General features: G+C 40.3%; 2 protein-coding genes across 4 annotated transcripts; one reads left to right on the plus strand and one right to left on the minus strand.

Annotated features, from left to right (window-relative positions):
- Window positions 1–11: 11 nt before the first annotated feature.
- agbl5 (AGBL carboxypeptidase 5) lies at window positions 12–19,457 on the plus strand. 3 transcript variants are annotated; one of them, XM_079642412.1, is made up of 16 exons: window positions 12–562; window positions 1,151–1,322; window positions 1,434–1,600; window positions 3,054–3,231; window positions 3,318–3,496; window positions 4,460–4,991; window positions 5,114–5,283; window positions 6,051–6,186; window positions 6,301–6,518; window positions 7,055–7,260; window positions 8,328–8,504; window positions 13,190–13,332; window positions 13,419–13,471; window positions 15,456–15,634; window positions 17,812–17,945; window positions 18,043–19,457. In XM_079642412.1, exons 1-16 carry the CDS (start codon window positions 348–350, stop codon window positions 18,118–18,120), a joined length of 2,937 nt encoding a protein of 978 aa, XP_079498538.1. In that variant the 5' UTR covers window positions 12–347; the 3' UTR covers window positions 18,121–19,457. The 3 variants fall into 3 exon arrangements, with proteins under 3 accessions (XP_079498538.1, XP_079498540.1, XP_079498539.1); XM_079642413.1 differs by having other exon boundaries at window positions 13–562; window positions 7,058–7,260; XM_079642414.1 differs by lacking the exon at window positions 8,328–8,504.
- Window positions 19,458–19,542: 85 nt separating this feature from the next.
- ost4 (oligosaccharyltransferase complex subunit 4 (non-catalytic)) lies at window positions 19,543–20,608 on the minus strand. Its single transcript, XM_079642416.1, has 3 exons — window positions 20,605–20,608; window positions 19,784–19,922; window positions 19,543–19,664 (listed from the first exon to the last, which is right to left on the minus strand). The coding sequence occupies exon 2, from the start codon at window positions 19,919–19,921 to the stop codon at window positions 19,808–19,810; it is 114 nt and encodes a 37-aa protein (XP_079498542.1). The 5' UTR covers window position 19,922; window positions 20,605–20,608; the 3' UTR covers window positions 19,543–19,664; window positions 19,784–19,807.

Genomic DNA, 20,608 nt, shown 5'->3' on the forward strand with positions numbered 1-20,608 from the left:
TGGATTAACTTTAAAAAACGTTGAATGCAGCCCTAATGATCAACAGTTCAGCATTTTCGTAATACCATCGAGTAACGAGCATGCTGACAGGCTGTCACAAAACTGTAAATAAGTGATGACCTGTCTGTATAATATAAGCCTGCAACGTGTGAGACTGAGTCGCTGTTTGAGGGTGGTTGGATCCACATGTCACTTCTATTTTAGTTTTTTCCACCAGCTCTGTTGCATTTTATTTCTCAGAGTTAATGTAATTGTACTTGTCTGACCTCACTACAGGTTGTTTATGTCATACCACTGACTGGCACTTCACGAAAACCACGAAAGGAGACAAGAGAGAGTCAGGAACCATGGAGGCTCGCTTTGGTAATATTGTGTTCAGCTCCAAGTTTGACTCAGGGAACCTGGGACGTGTGGAGAAGGTGGAGAAGGGCAGCTCTAGCCCTCCTACCGATATAGCGCCCAGTGGGAACACCCTCTCAGGATCCAACCTTACCCCTGACTATGAGTTCAATTTGTGGACACAGCCAGACTGCGCCGGCACGGAACATGAGAATGGAAACAGGTATAATATGTAATTATTTTATGTTATTCACATGAGGTCAGAAAAATGTATGAACAACACATTTTCTAAAACTTGAATTTTATATAGTCTAATAACAAAACAAAAAAATGAGTGTAGAAAAAAAAGATATACACATCAACATTAATAAAATAAATGATAATAAAACAAACATTTAACATAACATTTAAAGATCGCTTTCAAATGGTTGACTGTGATCTGATTCAATACATTGTCTTGTCCTTAATTGTTTGGTAAATTTGTGATTGAATTTCAGAATATTTAGGAAATGTGTAATATTGCAATCTGGTTTAGTCACCACCATTTAACAAATCTTAAATTGGAGAGAGTTTTGGCTTTAAGTGATGGGCCAAAGTTCACCACTGTAAAGGAAAGTGGTGCGTGAGATTTTAAATGACACAATAAAAAATGAGAACATTATTTTTAAACCTATGGGCAATTCCATTATCTTGTTTTCATAACCATTTGAAGCCACAAACCATGATTGACATTTTAAATATAATAATTGCACAACATTGCACCTATTAGCAATTTCTTTTTGGAAATACATATGTGTTTTTGCTGTTTCAGATCGTGGTTTTACTTCAGTGTACGGGGTGCTGCACCAGGGAAGATACTGAAGATCAATGTGATGAACATGAACAACCAGAGGAAGCTCTACAGCCAGGGCATGGCTCCTCTTGTACGCACTTTACCTGGCAAGAACCGGTGGGAAAGGATCCGAGACAGACCCACATGTGAGGTATGTACGCATCCTGGCTGTCAGGGAGAGGAAGTGGGCATCAGGTGCCAGCAAGCCTGAATGCTCTTATTATGTTTTATATAAAATATCCCCTTTTCTGTGGTTTTGCAGATTGTAGATAACCAGTTCATCCTCTCGTTCACTCACCGGCTGTTGGAGGCTCGCGGGGCAACCACCTTCTTCTCTTTCTGCTTCCCGTTCTCCTACAATGAGAGCCAGGAGATGCTGCAGCAGTTTGACAAGAGCTTCACCAATTCTGCTCAACTCAGTCCGAGCAGGTAAAACAAACACATCATCTGCCCTCAAACACACATACTATGGGAGGTAGACGCTATTGTATGCTTAACCGTTGACTTGAGAAGGACACATTTCCGGGGAATGCAGATTTGAAAATGATTAAACAATGTATTTCCATTTCACAGCTTTGTAGTATCTTCTTACAAAGTATACAGAGTTGAGTTCTCCTGCAAACTAAACCATGGTACGCAAGGGTGTAACTTTGGTTTGAGAAGTGGGGGGGACACAAAACAAGGGTCCTCCGCAGTGAAACATTGTTCTCGATTTAATTCCATTTCCTGCCTTTCTACAAATATATTATGGACTATGGTGTTAAAAAATCCAAGAAAAATGTGTAGTGTATATAATGAGTGCGGAAACTTATCTAGTATCCAATCCATGTGAGCCTGTTTTATTTGTGATGACCTCAAATCCTCTAGGGGGGTCTGGGGGCATGCACCCCTAGGAAGATTTGTTTCTTTAAATTGAAGTTAAAGGCATCAATCTGGTGCACAAATTAAGAGATTTATGGATACAGCTCTCAACACTCGAAACAGAACTGTAGGCCTATATATTTCAATACTCCAAAAACCATTAGAATATGTTCACAAGCAATAACAAATCATTGATAAACTCCTCTCTCCTATCTTTATCTTACCTCGTCTGCATTCTTTCTTTTTATTTATGCATATTGTACTAATCACTCCCCTTTTAAACTGTGTTTTTTATTTTTTACTGGACATTGGAATTATTTCTTCTTATTTTGAACTTTAAATAGATGGAAATATTTGTTTACATAGATGACCAAACCATTTGAGACCCACTCAGATAACTTAGACTAAGGTTTACAATCTAATCACTTAGTGCTTTACCTCCCAGAGCTGACGTTATCTCTCGCAGTCCGACAGGAGAGGACTCTCCCTCTCCTTATTGTTGAAACAGCTTCTAATCTCCGTTAGCTCCAAGCTAGCACCAGATGCTAACAACAACCCCTGTAACTCCCTCTTTCTCTCTCTGTGTGTCTCTCTCTCTCTGTGTGTCTGTCTCTCTCTCTCTCTCTCTCTCTCTCTCTCTCTCTCTCTCTCTCTCTCTCTCTCTCTCTCTCTCTCTCTCTCTCTGTTTATCTGTCTCTCTCTCTGTCTCTCTCTATCTCTCTCTCTCTCTCTCTCACACAAAATGCGCTCGTGCCACCACACAGACGCTCCTCCGTGACGATGAGCGCTTGAGTAAAAAAAAAAGAAAAAACACATTTGAAAAGTGGGGGGGACACAAACGGGATTTTGAAAAGTGGGGGACACATGCTTAAATGCAACTGAGCTCCCACGCAGACACACAGCCATGTTTAAAAACGTCGTTATTTGAAAACTTACCTTAATGTCGTTTTTTTCCCCTGCCCCTCTAAATTGTACATTTCCTGACTTTCTCCCCCACCAATCTCCTTCCTCCCTCTGTCAGTGCCCCGGACAGTGTGTATTATCACAGGGAGTTGCTGTGCCACTCTCTGGATGGCAATAGGGTGGACCTGCTCACTGTGACCAACTGCAACGGGATGCAAGAGGAGAGAGAACCCCGCCTGCCTAAACTGTTTCCAGACACAAACACTCCACGACCACACCGCTTCTCCAGCAAAAGGGTATCACTCAATTCAACATAAACACAGAATCTCTTTTCTCTTTTGTTATGTCAAAGCAGTGATGCTGACCCTTGTGTGTTTCGCAGGTGTTTTTCCTCAGCAGCAGAGTGCACCCCGGGGAGACTCCATCATCCTTTGTGTTCAACGGTTTCCTAAACTTTATCCTAAGAAGGGATGACCCCCGTGCTCACGCACTTAGAAACATGTTTGTGTTCAAGCTCATTCCAATGCTCAACCCGGACGGGGTCGTCCGTGGGCACTACAGGTAAGAACTGCCCATGTTCTCACCTGCACTGTGCTCAAAAACCACATTGTCAACATTTATTTTCATTTATTTATCAAGTTGATCAGAAAGTGCAACTTAATGGACATGAGTAAAGAATACTTCTATATATGTTAACGGTTTTACCTAATTGAATTGGTTTTAATCACATTTAGACTATATCTTACATACTTGATACATGTTTTATGTATCTAATTTTTATTTATCTATTTAATTTACGCTTACCAGTGTTATCCTTTGTTTCCTTTGTCTCTTATTGGTGTTGCCGCTATGACACCTGAATGTTTTTATCTTAAACTAGTAAAAATGCGTTTTAAAATGAGTTAAGACTTGTCTGACTCAGTGATTGGTATAGTTTAAACTCCTTTTTCCTACCATCCTTCAGTCACAGGGATACTTCCCCTTCCTGAAATGTGTCCTATACATTTTCATACATATAAAAAGCTGATTAAAACCCTGCTACATGCATAATAAGATTCTTGGAGGAGACATCTAGCTGAAGAAGTAAGGTTCTGCTCCTTCTCAATTATGGAAACAAGTTTTCTAGTGGTGTATATGACATTTAAGTTCCCAGGTTACTGCAGAAAGCCAGCTGTAATCCAGTCATTTACAGTAAGTGCATGTAAACACACACACTGCTGGTCTGGCAGAGGTTAGAGGAGCCAGGTCGGATGTCAAGTGTTGAGCAGATATGGGTTGAAACTGCGTCACTATGTCTCAGACAATGCTGTTTTAGGGGTATCAGTTAACAGTGTCAGGGTCTGCTGCTTCCTCTTTAAGCTAATGTGGGAACTTTTTTAGAAACTTAGCACAAAGTGCCATTGATTTCTAAGACCTACTTCATTGGAGAAATGCATGGCAGGACTTCTGCTGTCCCACCACCCAAAAAATATTTTAGCGATGTTATTTTTAATTTTTTGGTCATGGTAACTCTCTTTTTTGCAGGACTGATTCCAGGGGTGTGAACTTGAACAGACAGTACCTGAACCCCAGCCCTGAGCTGCACCCTTCCATCTATGCAGCCAAAACACTTTTGCTCTACCACCACACACACAACCGCCTGCACAACACACAGTCCAGCACTCACTTTAACAGCCTCTCAAACATGCAGTCCCCGCCCCTTAGCAATCCACCCGCCAATCAGCACCAGTCTCCTCCCTTCACAGCCCTTGAAGTTAGCTTAAACCAACGAAATGCGGAGAAAGACGCAAATCCTGCATCGTCAGAAGTTCCCATGGTGATGGAGGAAAACGGCTGGGTTACCAACGAGATGGAGAAAGGGGACCTAAACACGTCATCAAGCTCTCCGGAGACTGTAGTTCCTGTTACTGTTGAGGAAACAGTACCACAGGTGGAGGAACATGAGTCAATTCCAGCCCAGGAGGCGGGTGTGGCGTATTATGTGGACCTACACGGCCACGCCTCTAAACGGGGGTGCTTCATGTACGGAAATAACCTCTCTGACGAGAGCCAGCAGGTAAACGCTTTGATTCTTGTTTTTTGTCTTTTCTTGAAATATTCTTCTCCAGCAGCTACAGCAGATAGGGTGCTAATACGTTTATTTATGCAAATCTAAGCTCTTGTTCACTCCCTCTGCAGGTAGAGAACATGCTGTATCCAAGGCTGATAGCCATCAACTCGGCCAACTTCGATTTCCAGGGCTGTAACTTTTCAGAAAAAAACATGTATGCACGAGACAAGAGAGACGGCCAGTCCAAAGAAGGCAGCGGGAGGGTGGCCATTCACAAGGCCATAGGGCTGCTTCACAGGTCAAACTGGATTCACAAAGCATTAAGAGTTGATGGTAGTCGCTCCAATATGTGACATAGCAACTTTCAATAATCCATTATGAATTGTTTTGTTTTGGATAGAAAAAAATACACCTTTCTGGAATTAAAGAAATGTGATTACCCACCTTTTAATATTTCATGGTGTTTTTACTCATATTTAACTACGTCAAAATGTAAAATATATAACCAGTAGGACTGGGCGGTATTGCCTACAAATAAAATGTAATTTGACAACACTCAACTAACCCTATTTCAACTAAATGTAAACCTTTTTTCTCCTAAAGAAATCTAAGTTGACCCAAAAAGGGAAAAATACAAATAAGTGTGTTTTTTACAAAAGCAATCCTATCGGGATTAATCAAATGAAAACGTACTTTTGACAAAACATTACTAAACCCCAGTACTTGCTTGTCCTTTTAAATAAAAAAAATGTCCATACTGTTACTACCCCAATTTCATAAATAAACAACCCATAAACCAGTAATTCAAATTCATTTATAAAGACAATTTATCGCCCAGTTAATTACCATCAGTCTGGCATCAGTCCTTTCTCTGTCATTACAATAAAATGTAGTTTGACAACACTCAATTAACCCTATTTGAACAAAATTTCAACTGCCGTCAGTCCTTTCTCTGTCATTACAATAAATATGAATGGTCTGATGTTAACTCATAAAGTTTAAAAACATTTGCTTGCTGTTAATGTATATGTTTTATAAATGTTTCTGTTATTGGATCCCAACCAGCTACACTTTGGAGTGCAACTACAACACTGGAAAATCCATGAACACCATCCCACCTGCTTGCCATGACAACGGACGGGCAACCCCACCTCCACCTCCATCATTCCCTCCGAAATACACTCCAGAAATATTTGAGCAGGTAAGTAAACGAGTGATTTCTGTCCAGGTTTGACTTCTCATTCAGTAAGGAATGTGATTGCAAGGGTACTTAAATGAAACATGACCCATCCTCCTGATTGATGTTTTGAATCAGGTGGGGCGTGCCGTGGCTATCTCAGCCCTGGACATGGTGGAGTGTAACCCCTGGCCTCGCCTGGTGCTGTCGGAGCACAGCTGCCTGACGAACCTTCGAGCTTGGATCCTGAAGCACGTCCGCAACAGCAAAGGCCTGAACACACACATCCACGCTCATCCTGTGCCAAGAATTCACCACAACGGCAGCAAGGCCTCCCCGCCAAAGAGCTTCAACAAGTGAGTTTACATGTAAACGATGATTTGCAGTGAGCTGGTTATTATAGCGAAAATGTTTACACTCCCAGTCCATAAAGAGACCGTTATACCTTGTTCCCTTAAGTGTTTACTTCCTGTCTGTCGTCCTTTACTTCTTCAGATTTTTCTTTCCTCCAGCTCTCTTTAGCTCTTTCCTTCTCTTGTCTTGTTTTCTTGTTCTCTTTCTCTTTTTCTTTTCTTTACTCGGGACATTTTAGCTATCATAAATCCAAAGTTTTGCGCTCTCATTCAGAAAGTGTTCTATGATGTTTCCTGATGGAGGAAAACTTAATATGACTTGATCTAAATTGATATGACTGCACATGGTCCCTTTATCAGAACGTCCTTAGCAGCGATCTGCTATCGAAAAGGACCGTTGAATGTCCAAATTGACCAATCAGAATCAACTTTTCAGCTAAGCCGTTTAATAACTCTATACATCCCCAAAAAAGGCTACACTTCAGTTCCCTAGCTTATTTGTATGTTACATTAAGGTCTTCCTGTTTGTCTCTTCCAAGCAGCTGTCTGTCTGGCTCAGCGTCGGAGAACGCCCTCAGTCGCATTCGCTGTAACAGTCACAGCAGCAGCAGCCAGACGCCCTCCCCAAAGATGCACAACTCCCCCAGCTTTACGTTCGGCTGCCCCCCGCCCCGCACCCACACGCAGCACAACAGCACGCATACCAGCGGACGCGGAGGCAACAAAGCACTCGGACCGGTCAGGGGTGAGTCGACCTCTTAACCATCGCTTCTGTTGCTGGCTGGCACTTTCTATCACCCCTCTCTGGGTGTACCTTCCTTCTTCTTATTTTCTTTCTAAACATCACTTATTCTGTCATCTAGTTTCTCTCATTTCTTGCTACCATCCTCGGTTTCTGCTGTTGGAGTGGTCGAAATGGGTGTTTGATGTTTTTAGTGTCTGTGTAACTGTTACTTCAGGTTTATTGTGATGGTTGTTTATATTATGTACGGAAGCCCTGAGATCTACGTAAGAAAAAGACATTCCGGTGATTTATTTCTCAATCTGATCTGAGTGTTTTCCTCTCCTAAGTTCATGACTTAACAGCACATGTTGCCAAGACAAACTCTATCATTATTATTTTTTTCATCTATGCAAAAGGAGAAATAAAGTTTTGCCAGGATAATCTTTTCAAGTAACATACTGTGTGATGTGTTTTAACTTGTCAAAACACACCATGTGTCACACTGTTTTTAAAGTAAAATGACAAACTTACCTGGAAAGAACCAATCATTATTTAGTCCTGTTTAGAAAATAGGGAAGTGGTGCACCTGAGCCTCTTGTGGCCACGATGACCGCAGCAACAACAAACACTTTTTTTTAATACTTTTTTAAATGTATGAACAAAGAGAGAAACAATTAGATCAGACTTAGAAAATGTATCACCAGAAATGTTGGGAGTTGGCTGGATTTTAGACACATTGAGCACTGTCCTCGTGTTCCTATGGCCTGAAACATCAGTATGACCCCTGCATGACCCCTGCATGACCTCCATATGACCTTACCACCTGTGCATTCATTTTTTGCCTTTACATTATTTGTATACCCAGATGAAACCCCATGAGCCCTGTTCCAAAAAACACCCAGATCAAATTGGTTATTTATACAAAAAGAACATTTCCATGAAGCTGACATATTTTAAAATGTTTGCATTTGATTCCATCGTACATAATTCTTCCATCTCGCTAAGTCGCTAATGTGAAGGAGACCTTATGTGTGTGTACCCAATCCCTGCATGTCTCTGAGCATGTGTGTGTGTCTCCCTCTCCGTAGACCCTAAGCCTCAGGAGAAGAGACGCCCCCCCCACCACCGCTCCATCCTACGGTCTCCCAGCAATAGCCACGCACCCTCCCACCCCCCCGCCTCACCCCCTTCCTCCTCCTCTTCCTCGTCTTCCTCGGTGTGTGCGGTGGGCTCCTGTCCCATCGTGGCCTCCGTCACTATGACAGGTCTGTACTCCCTCCAGTCCCCCAGCCTCTCGACCTTGCTCCCCTCCCTGCAGGCTCTGCCCCGCCCCGGGCTGCTCTCCAAACTGAGCCCCCTGCTCCTTCAGAGCCTGCCGGCACCCCCTACCTCTCCAGCTGGGTCCACACAGGACTCAATCTGACCTGACCTGTGAGAGCTTGGGCGTAGGTGTGTTTTGCTGAGTGAGTGTGAGCTCTTAGAACTGCTTGGAGTACCAGACAAGGTGTTAGAAGCTATATTAAGAGACTGTATTTACAGAAACGGCATCTGCCTGATACTCCAAGTACTCTCGGTCAAAACAAGTGCAAATCACTGCTTGGTCTCCGGTGTGTGTGTGAAACTGGTGCTAACAATTCAAAACATTTCCTTAAATACATGTATCGTTGTTTTTCATTCTGCACATATCTGTTAAATATGAAGGTTCTGAGAGGTAAGTGAGAAACATTAGAAACATTTTATTCTGCCATGTTTTAAGTTATTATGTTTTTATTAAACTAGGACCATGCATATAAATACATTTCTCAAAGAGAAGAGACGATTTATGCCATTTTCTCTCATTTCCATCTGCTGTCCCCAGGCATGTACACACACAATAATTAATAAACACTTAAAACATGAATTAGTCTCTATTACACTCACAATCATACAGACTGTATCAATCAATTTCTTTTTTTCCTGTATTAATGAGCGCAAAACAGGTGAAAAGAAAGGTTTTGCCTCAGTAATCTAACTTCATTCCAAAAGGTTTTGGCTTTTTGCCAGTATAGTCTTTCTGAGTTACTTGAGTTTAATTTGTGGAAACGCCTTAAATCACAGGAAAGAAAACATTTATATCAGACCTTGAAAATGGATTATAGGGCTTTTGTTTCTCACTTACCTCTTTGGGTTTCCATAGTTTAAAGACATGTTTCTACAGTATTAGCATTTTAGGATGAATATAACACTTGAGAGTGGAAGCGTTTCTAGAATCTCAACTGTGACTGAAAAGTTTGAATTTTATTTCAAACCATAAATCAAGCAAGGGCATCTTGGCTAAATAATCTCCCTTTTCTCCCAGGACTCACAGAACATATAGATATTTGCGGCACACATTAATATTAAAAAAAAATTATACTAAATGATAATATTACTTGGATTAAGTATTTTTTTCAGTCTGTAATAAGTTGCAAAAAATACCATGTTACTGTGCTGACATTTGGGGAATAGCCAGGGCTTTTCATAACACTGTCTTGTTTTTACACGGTTTCTGTTTTAATGGGAGCTGTTTAAAAAGAGCTCAAATTAGAATGAGATACTTTTGCCATATTGCACTTACTTTTTTTGATTATTTATTGTTGTATTTATTTTTTTGAGAACTTTTAGATTGAGCCGGAACAAAGTGTGGCTTCTGTGTTTGTACATTTGCTGAAAGCTACTTCCCAACTCAGTGTATTTTGCTCTGTAATTGTTGGGGAAATACTCAATGTACTCTTCCAATATCAGAGTAGCGCATGATAACAACTGTGTACGTAACAGGATGTATGATAACCTAGAAGAGCGTCAGGACACAATATGATAAGCTATGTGACAACGATTAACATGATGATTTAGCCTCAAGCATGAACATTTCTGACGTGGGCCTTAGCTAATCTAAAGGACACTGTTCAGGAACTAGTTGTCCCATATGCTCTGTATGTGATGACTACTTCCATTCTTGCAAGGATAATAAATACATGTATCCTGATATTGAAACACAAGCCGGTGATGAGTGATATTTTCTAACATAATAATTATGTTAGAAAAATATCACTCGTCACCGGCTTGAACAATGTCCTCCACATGCTTCTATACACAGTATACAAGATGGAGGAATACCGGTTCAAATCAGTATACAATGTTTAGTTTAGATTAGCTAAGGCCCACGTCAGAAATGATCATGCTTGTCATATGTCTATCTCCACAGAGGCTGCATCATCATTTTAATCGTTGTCCCATAGCTTATCATATGCCAAAAACAGTGTGTCCTGATGCTCTTCTAGGTTACTTACACAGTTACAGTTCTTATCATGTGCTACTCTGAAATTGGAAGATTCAATTGTGTATTTTCCCAACAGTAATGTTATTGTAAAGCAAGCTGAGCACACACATCTGGAGTCAGTTCAGAAAGGACTGACGAATGTTTTGACAAAATGTAAGGAAAAAGTAAGGGAAAATGTAAGTTTAGTGACTGAAAACCACATTTATCTTGAAAAGATTGTGGTTTTGTTTTTCGTTTGTTATTCATTTCCTTGGTAGTGCTGAAGCCTGTGTCATTCCTCTGTCAGTCCAATATTAGATCTCACATTATGATGTTCACGGCGTAGCCTACTGCCAGAAGCCTAATGTTGACCATCGCTGATAATCTTTATATATAAAAAGATTGCTTTATGGAGCTGTTTGACAGCAAGCAATATCATTTAAAAAAAAATGTGTTTCAAGCTTTTGGATGACGCTGTGTTTAGAATTTTCTAATACAATGAACTTTTATTACCTGTTTCATCAGAGTGGTGAAGAAAACATTGCTCGTTATTTATTCAAGCACATTTGTGTGTTACCTAAAGTATGTTGAACCTGGCAGGTATTTAGTAGGCTGTCGATGGTCAAAGTTTATTTATTTTGTGGTTAGCAGAGGTTAGAACATGTCTTGTTGTCTTGGTCTACATGTTAGCCTTATAGATTATTTGTAGAATTATAGTATTTTGTCTGTAATTCAGCTTTGTGTGCTTTCCTCAGTGGTCTGTGTTTACGCAAGGACCCTTTTGAGCGGTTTAATGAGCAGCTGGTTAAACAGATCATATATCGATTTGATCCAACAGATACAAATTCAGATGATCTGGTACTGACTCGCTATAGGTCCGCTTCAGTGCTGTGTGACATGGGTTGCCTTGTTCTGGTGTCTGTTGTAGGTAGGAGGTTTTAGAGGATCTGCTCATATTTCTTTTTATTGACCAAAACTCTTGGATTATATTTTGATTTGTCCGCTTTGTCTGAGTTTTGGGGAAACGTAAAGTGAAAAAAGGGATTATTTACCTATTATCTTTTTATATAATTTTGAAAGGATACAGGCAGAATATATATTCTGTAACTGCAGTATTATTCGGACATTAAAGGAACCGTTCAGTTTACCTGTAGTGCTTTTTTTGCTGTGAGTTAATGATTTTTGGAGATATCCAGAGTAAAGATGGGTCATAATTCCTAGAAATAAATGTTTTTCTATCGCGTCATTGTTATTTCAAAGAGGCTGGCATTTCTACGACTGATATCTCGACAACTCACTCAATAACAATTTACATTAATAAATAGCACTTTAGTTAAAGGTGGGGTATGTAATTTATTTCAGAAACACTTTTTGTTATATTCCATGGAATGCTCTTAACATCCCGATAGCCATGAATATCTTAAGTGCTTTGACAATAAATACATTAAAAAATGTCATCTGTGGAAGCCGTAGTACTGTAAAAAGCACGACCAATCATTTTAGCCGGCCCGGCTAAAATAACTGGATGGCCTACCTGCCTGTCAGCCTTCCATCTGTGCACAAACTTATCTCGTGCCCTCATTGGGGATGTGCGCGTTTGTGTGTTGGAGGAGGGGCTCTGTAAGGAAGTCTGAAGGAAGAGGCAGATTTTTTCCGGTTGTGTATTTTCAAATTCTTGCGCACTCAAGCTGGTTTCTCCAAAATTACGTACCCCACCTTTAAGAGAACAAATGTTTATTTTGGATTTTAGGTTGAACTGTCCCTTTTAAGATCAAGGGACGTATTTAGGACTTTTGATGACCTTTTCCCAATAGAGCAGAATGTTAAAATGATACCAGTAATTCTCTTGCTGCATTTTCTCTCTGACATAAAGGTAAATGTTTAAAAAAGAAAGGTAATATAAGCCTGGAAGAGAAATCTTGGACTGATCCAACACGTTCTGCAAATGTAATGCTCTTTTGGAGTACGGATGGCTCCTTTTAATATAACTAAGAGGACGATTTCAATGTAGCCTCTACCCATTCAATTCAACACATTTAGGATCAGTGACCTGAAGAATGTATTGTAGCTTTATTCTGCTTTCTCACTGTGAACTGTGAAGTCCTGTTCCCCAGTTGCTTCCCTCCTAAAGCTAATATGTTTAGGAATAACACAAAGCTTTAGGTGGAAACACTGAATGCATTCTCACAAGGTCTTTCTGCTTTATACTCCTCATGAGAAGTGTGCCGTTTCCATCAATGTGGTGCTAACCTTTTATACCAGACTAAGGCTGGTACTAAGTATTTGTCTGTGTAACAGATTACCACCTTCTTGAATGTGCTGCTGTCTTTTACCGCCTCTCTGTTTAACCTCTGGAATAAAAACTATCCCTTTGTGAAGCAACTCCTGTGTGTGTCCTCTAATGTCTGTCCACTCTGTTTGTGTCTGTTGTCCAGAAATGCTCAAAATTGCTAAGAAGTCAAACCTCTTTTAGATTTGAAGCTCTTTTAGTCATGCTTTTTATGTCCTGTAAGTAATATAAAGAGAATGAACTGTAATAGATACATGTTGTTGTAAAACATTTTTTTAGCATGACACTGGCGTCCATCTTTGTGTTACTCATCTGCCAACCACTGCTTTTCCTTTCCCTTATCATTTTTTTGTTTATTCGTATGTCCTTCATGTGGTTAACAGGCCTCAGCTGCCCAGACTTTCAGAGTGGAGGACCCAGTTTGGCAGGTTGGTCAGGAACACCTTTCCCCATACGTCTTGGGCGTTTTGGGAAAGGATGCCGGGGTCTCACAATCACCCATCACACCCCAGAGGCGCGCACAGAGGTTAGCTGACCTTTCTAGCTCATTCAAATTCTCCTCATGTCTTGTATAACCAGTGAACCTCACTGTAATGTCTCCATCTGTCACAGACTGCTAAAGACCTGGGGCCTGATCACATCCTTTCCTCCATCAAATGTAGCAAGTGAGTCCTATCTTGTCTATGTATCTTAGAGATTTGTAATCGCACAGGAAACATTATTAACCAAAAAAGCAGTCAAACCAGGGTTGGTATAGAAAGCTGCAGGAATGATGAAAAAAGGCCAATTGGGTTTTTCCATTTCATTTTAGACCAAAAGATGCTTAGAAGTTTTAGTTATAGGAAATAAACCATCATAAATAAGTAGGGATGTAACGATACCAAAAACTCACGGTACGATAATATCGCGATAACAAGTCCACGGTACGGTATTTATCACGATATTGAATAATAAAGGGAAGAAGAAAAAAAATCTGAATTTTTTTTTTTCAATAAAACATTTTTTTACTCGGAAAATGTTTTTTTATTACATAATAAATCTGATTTTTACAGCATTTTTGTAGGATGGCAGTATTTTAAAGTGTCAAAAACAAAGTGACAGTAACAGACTGGAACAAGAAAACCAGTGTTTTTGTACCTACTAGTACTACCAAACAAAGTAAGCATTTTCTTTATGCCACTGCATCTCACAAATAAACAAGGACATTTAATAATCAGACCCTGCAATAAAATAAATCAAGTTTCACTTTAGTTTTTCAAGTAACTCAACTCAAACTCACTAGTCACTCACTCAGCATCATCAGACAGGTTTTTAGGAATATGAGAATGTCCACATTTCCAGGTATTTATAAGCTGGGATGTTTGGGCATTTACAATATCCCCTGCTCTGGAAAAAACTCTCTCGCTTGGTACTGATGTTGCTGGGACAGCAGTGGTCGCGTTAACCGAATATTTTATTTAACAATGACGGAAAAATCTGAAAGCAGTCTGTCATTTTGACAGATTAGAACAAACTCGGAACAGCACCAACGTTTCCCCGCAGCGAGGCTGGTGTTATGCCGTGTTATGCATGCCCTCCAAAAGGAAATGATATAGTTTCCAAACCGTACTTTGCCGTACAGATCAATACATGTCTGGGAGGTCTTGCTTTACGCTGTGCGCGTCCCGCGAAGTGCATTCACACACGGCATAACACCGCCCCCCCCCCATTGACAGTTCACGAGCATGCTCTATCGTGAACTTTTCAGACCCGACGGGTAATAAGGGATTATGACGGATATTTTATGATCATGTCTGTCGAAATGACGGACAGCGAAAAAGTCTAACGCCAGGCTTATTGACAGGGCGAGATATAAATATATGGTTGATACTTGTCAATGTCTCTAGGTGTTTAAATGTAGCCCTGTAAATACGATGTCCTTTTGTGTTATCTGTTGTTTTATTTTCATGTTGTAACCTACTTGCTGCCATGTTAGACAGGTATCTCTTGAAAAAGAGATCGATGATCTCAATGGGACCACCTGGTTAAATAAAGGTTTAAAAAAAAAAAGTGTTTACAAAAAAAATATTTATTTTTTAAATTAATTTTTTTTGAAAATCGCGGTAGATTTTGTCAGTCTCACGACGGTATTGGGAAGTTTATTTACCGCGATACCGCGATATTCGGTATATCGTTACATCCCTATAAATAAGCACCACTTTTATGAATTATGATATGCAAATTCAAACACAACAGGTAAAAAGTTTATGTTATGCTTTAAAACGTAACCATGGTTTGCAAGAATTTCACATCAGCACCACTCGGAAGATAAAAATAACAGGAGTATGATTTTTACCGTCATCATTTATGTTGTAAAACCCAATGGGAATTCTCCAAAGCTGAATTTAACCACAAAATGTATTCCAGGTATCTAACAATAAAAATACATTAAAACTATTGACTAAAAGACAAGGGAACAGGAGGTGCATAAAAGTTGACTAATTTCCGAGTTTTAGGCCGCACTCCTGCAGTAGTCCATAAACACATAGCATTAAAAACAGTGCAAAATATTGAAGGAAATTATGATTAAGCAATTACTTCTGCATTCTCTCCATTAAACATGTATCCCTGCTATGACTGAAAACAATATCAACCTCTCTTTATCCCCAGGTGTGAGCTGCAACCTACCATGAGCCGTATCCCCATCAGGAGGGTGGGGTCAACTGAAACCCCACCTGCGAAATCCCCTACCAGTACTAACCCCGTCTCATCAGGAGATATGGACACAGCCACCATGAAGGTCTGGAAACTGCTTAGACCTGGCCTCCATCGACACCTGTCGCTGTCAGGCATGTATACACAAACACGTTGCTTTGCTATTAGGGGTAGTTTAGATGTTTGAAGGGGGGTTGTATTCACAACGTATCCATAGACAGTGAACAGTAGATGGCAGCCGGCAGATCCCCAGTTTGGAAAAATTGAGTTCCCACACAGTAGCTAAGCAATATGATGCTGTGGACGGAGAAGCAGGAATGAAACATTCACCGTGAAACATAGCCCCTATGTATTCTCTTTTCAAAGCCACCAGACTACATTGCCAATATCAGTCATTTTAGATATTGGTGAGACACTTCTTGCTCAATTGGCTTGTTTGTGTTGAAGAGCACATATGCTAATTTTCAGGTTCATATTTGTGTTTTGTGTCTCTATTGTGACATGTTTACTTTAAAAGGTATTTTTCTCAAACTGCCTGTGCTGCAGCACCTCTTTTCACCCTCTGCCTGTAACCAGAGCCCAGTCTGCTCTGATTGGTTAGCTGGTCGACTCTGTTGTGATTTGTCAACCACTTGGAGATGTGTCATAAAGGTCCGGCTCCTAATGCTGCGTTCAAACCGGACGCGATGCGAATATTCGCTTCGCTCTAAACGCTCGAGTTTCACCGCGGCTGTCAGCTGTGTTTACTCGCATCATTCAAACAAGACGCGCTGGCTTGGGAGCTACAACTACAACAAGATGAACATATTTTACCGTGATTTAATTGTAATACACGTTTCAAAATGATGCCAAAGTAACAACATACTGTCGGTTAGTAAAAACCATGAATTAATGCTTTGACAAGTCTGCAGACAAGACGGCAGGCGAAAAACCTTTTAAAATGCGTGTTTATTGAATGGAGATCGGATCGATCAGGCTAAACTAACGTTGTATATGCTCACTCCACACTCACAACAACGGCATACAGACATAAATAAAGCAGCGACTGTATTCGCCATGACACAGACAGTCTGTGGTTTGTACTTGTTTAACTTGTATCCAGTTTCTGAACAGATATGAGGAGCTGTGAGCTCAGAGTGCTAACAGCTAACGGCTGATGTTTTGGTTTTGTGGTTCAACATCACTGACGGCAGGCTGAGATCCTCCCCGCTGATTGGCTACCGCCTGATCGCGTCACACGAATTTGACGGTCGAGTTGAAAAAATTGAACTCGAGCGGTTGTCGCGGCCTCCTTCAATCGCCTCAATCGCGCCGCGCATTCGCATCAACCGCTTCATGCGCGCCGCCGGAGCGAATTCGCGTCTGTCCGCGTCTGTCTGCGTCTGTCTGCGTCCGTCCGCGTCTCTGCATTGACTTTACATGTAATCGCGCCGCCCCCAAACATCGCATCGCGTCCGGTGTGAACGCAGCATAAGCCTATCTCTTACAATGTGTTGGAGCGCTTGCCAATAGAAGCGCGACTGTTACATAGTGATGTTATTACGTTCCGGAAGAAAACCAAGGAATCCAATGGAGGAACTTCAGGCAGAGGGGGACTGTGGGAACTTTGGGATTTAAGCCTTCGCTGCCCATTTACAAGCGCAAAAATATAACATACTACAGGAAAGGCAAATCCAAAAAAACTCAAGAGGGCATCTTTAATGTGTAACTTTATTCTTTTAAAGGTTTTTTTTTTTATTCACCAGAGTCACACAGTGATTAAATGTACATACATACTGTGGAGGAAACTTCTGTAGCAATTGGAAACAGGACTCAGAGAGAGACGAGGAGAGCTTGAGCTTTGATGGCAAACATTTATTTTGAGCTTCGGCCGGAGAATTCACAAGACATGTCACGGGCCACAATCTGACCACACGGTTGAGATGCCACAATCAATTCTGAAGAACTCTACCCCAGTCCCATTTATTTAGCTAGTTCTGAGAGACTAATCAACATTGTGCATTACAAGATAGAAGCATAACACCTCTATCAGCTGACGCCAACAGGCAGGAACAGGGAGACAAAACACTGATCAGTGAGGTCAGTATAAACTGATAAACTGGGTCAAAGTTATGGGGCTTTGGAAAGTATTTCCCCAACACATACCACATACTTAAACCACTCAATATGGCTCCTTTATTAACAAGTCTCACAGCGTTACAGAAGATACATGAATTGCTGCTTGGTACAGCTTTATAACTTCTCTCTTATTGTATGTAAACCACCCACACACTATACATTGACTTCATATCACTTTTATTTCCCTCTACAGGTGTATCCGGAAAAGATGGTGGCATGCAGTTGGCCTCTAAAGCACTAATGACGAAAAGCCCAGAGATGAGTCTCAGCTACAAAGGAAACACTATCATAGAAACCGCACATGAGACGGATGAAACGGAGCAAGAGGTGAACACAGTTTCAACTGTCACATCAAATTAATGTAAGAGGGAGGTTGAACATGAATGAATCAAATGACTCAAACTGTGTGATGTTGTCTTCAAAGGTTGAGGAAGCTCCAGTGCTGCCCCTGCCAGAGACTGTGAACATGTGTGAGACAGTGACCCTGTGTGGAGAAGCCTGAGTACTGCACAGAAGAGGAGACGCTTGTGTATGTCTCTATTTGCTGAGCCTCAATTACTGTAATGTGACCAAAACCCATTTAGAACTAGGAATCAGGAGGGGGCACTGTCATCACGGGACGATTATTTGAGGCATCTTAATGTGCAATGAAACATATGTAACATTATTTATTCAGATGTTAAACATGATCAGACTGTTGAGCTGGCAATAGGCAGCTTTACTGGAGCAGCTGGAGGTGTAGTGCCTTGCTCAATGAAACCACAACAGTTGCAGAAGTAGGGGGGAGTTACAAACCTTCCTTATCAAAGAATCCATAGACTTTTAACTCTTAAATAGCACCTCACATATCTGTTTTGTAATTATAGTCTTGTCCTTCTGATGTCCCCTCCCCCCCAAAATAAGTTAAATGCACTCTGACCAACACTGTAATGCACTGGTAAGTATTTTTGCCGTCAGCCACTGACGAGCACAGCAGCACCTTTATAACTCTTTATTTCCATTGCGACTTTAGAAACAAATATGAGTGAAGTGTGTATTTTAATGTGATTATTACAGAAGTTATTTGTGATTTGCATATAAAAAGATATCCATCCTTAATGGAATTTTTTACAGATTGTTTAAATAGGATATGTTGAAACTGATCCACAGCAAATAAATGTGATAAGGTTAAGCTAAGTAAGTGCAAATAGGAAAAATGATAATCTGCACATATCCTATTATTCCATATCACCTGTGTGTGGTGATGTTAGGATAAATACTTGGAGGGTGCAGCTACTAGTGAGATATTAGGAGAAAAACAAGGTGCCTGAAAAGTAGCAATCTGAGTAATGTTACAGAAAAATATCAAAGTCTTTGAATCTACATTTTAAGTAAATTAAGCAGGGGGTTTCTAAGTGTTGATGGTCCTTGTGAAAAGGGCCCTTTTGAGAGAGGACCCCAAATCCCATAAAGCCTTGAAGTGGCTGTATCTACTCCAGACTACCGTCACACTGGACATTTATTTTACACATGTGGCGTAAATGTAATACATTAAAAAACATTAGGGTCCAAAAGGTTGGTTGATATTGTGTTACACAATAAGTTTATCAAAGTTACTCTCCTTGTCACATTCCTTTTAGGACATTTTGCTCCACAGCACATAAATAGGAACCTGTTCTTTATTATCATATACATATTTTATGTAAGAGAAATAGTGCCAGGATTTGTCTTTTTAAATGTTTTGAGCATATCTTAACCCATTCACATGTGAACTGATTTTTACCAAATTACCTAAACTGTGACTGATATAATACTGTGTCGGAACTTGAAGTATTAATAAATGAACTTGAGAAAACTGCCCTTTTTTGCAATATATAAACTCAATGAGTATGTATCTAGTGTGCATGCAGAATAACGTGAGCACTGAACGAAACATTAAAGCAAATGGCATTCACATATTTTTATTACAAAAAAACACTACTGTGCAATCATACAAATCAATTCATCTCCTGGGACTGAATGTAGGGAATGTTGTTTCCTTGGTGGCAGCATTGACTCCCATCTCGCCTGTGGGGAGAAATCAAGATGTTAAACGGGATCCCAGAAGTAAAAGTTTGGAAAGAACAGACCTCTGAATGCAAAAAACAGATATATCAAAGTGCTGAATCATCTTAGGTCAACATTACCTCTCCAATCATTCTGGAGGGACTCTACTCCAGCTTCTTGGGGTTATTGACTGCAACATAGTGGTACAACACAACCAGCAGGAACAATGACACGCCAAGCATGTTGGCAAATATGGCCAGCTGCACGTCCGTCACCATTCTGCAGGGGAAACGAGACATATAGTGAGGCGTTAGAAAGCTGCTTGGTATTACTGTATTACCAGAGGTCAATAGGATATCTTTCTTTTTCTTTTCTTTCTTACAAACATGTATAATAGGGCTTTAGTCAAAAGCAGCTAAGGATCAAATGAGTGTGCATGCTTTTACTTAGTTTACTTTGCATCATTTGTGTCCAATCCACAAACTTAAATACACATAGTATGGCCTTCCAGTCACTTTCTTACATCCATTCAAGTTACATTATACACTTTAATTTTATAATAGGAATAATTTGAGACAAGAAAAAAATATACCTGTATAGTTATATGAAAACATACACATCTCTAGCATGTATAGCTAGCTGTACGCTAGCACCTGACATGCACTAGATGCTGTCACTGAACACACAAAGCACAACATCGATTAATTCTGCTAGTGAATACTTTGTACATTAATCAGAATATCATCGATTTATTGTTGCAACCATTAATTTGTCAGGGATAACATGGTTGTAAACCAAAAGTACCAAATTATGCTAAATCTGTGTAACATTAACTTAGCTAGTAAGCTACTAGTGCAACCAGCGTTGTCTAAACTAACCCATATAGGAACCATATAAAGCTTCGATTAAAATTACAACATTAAACATATCGCAATGAGTTTTAACTCATGCTATTACTTACATTA

This window comes from Notothenia rossii (assembly GCF_949606895.1).
Source record: "Notothenia rossii genome assembly, chromosome: 8".
Taxonomy (NCBI): domain Eukaryota; kingdom Metazoa; phylum Chordata; class Actinopteri; order Perciformes; family Nototheniidae; genus Notothenia; species Notothenia rossii.

What these genes read in the sequence shown, in the direction of transcription:
- ost4 (XM_079642416.1), bottom strand. Translation starts at nt 19,921, where the DNA reads ATGGTGACGGACGTGCAGCTGGCCATATTTGCCAACATGCTTGGCGTG.
- agbl5 (XM_079642412.1), top strand. Translation starts at nt 348, where the DNA reads ATGGAGGCTCGCTTTGGTAATATTGTGTTCAGCTCCAAGTTTGACTCA. An exon ending in ACCGCTTCTCCAGCAAAAGG is followed by an intron (nt 3,232 to 3,317) that starts GTATCACTCAAT and finishes TGTGTTTCGCAG; the next exon opens with GTGTTTTTCCTCAGCAGCAG. An exon ending in CGGATGAAACGGAGCAAGAG is followed by an intron (nt 17,946 to 18,042) that starts GTGAACACAGTT and finishes TTGTCTTCAAAG; the next exon opens with GTTGAGGAAGCTCCAGTGCT.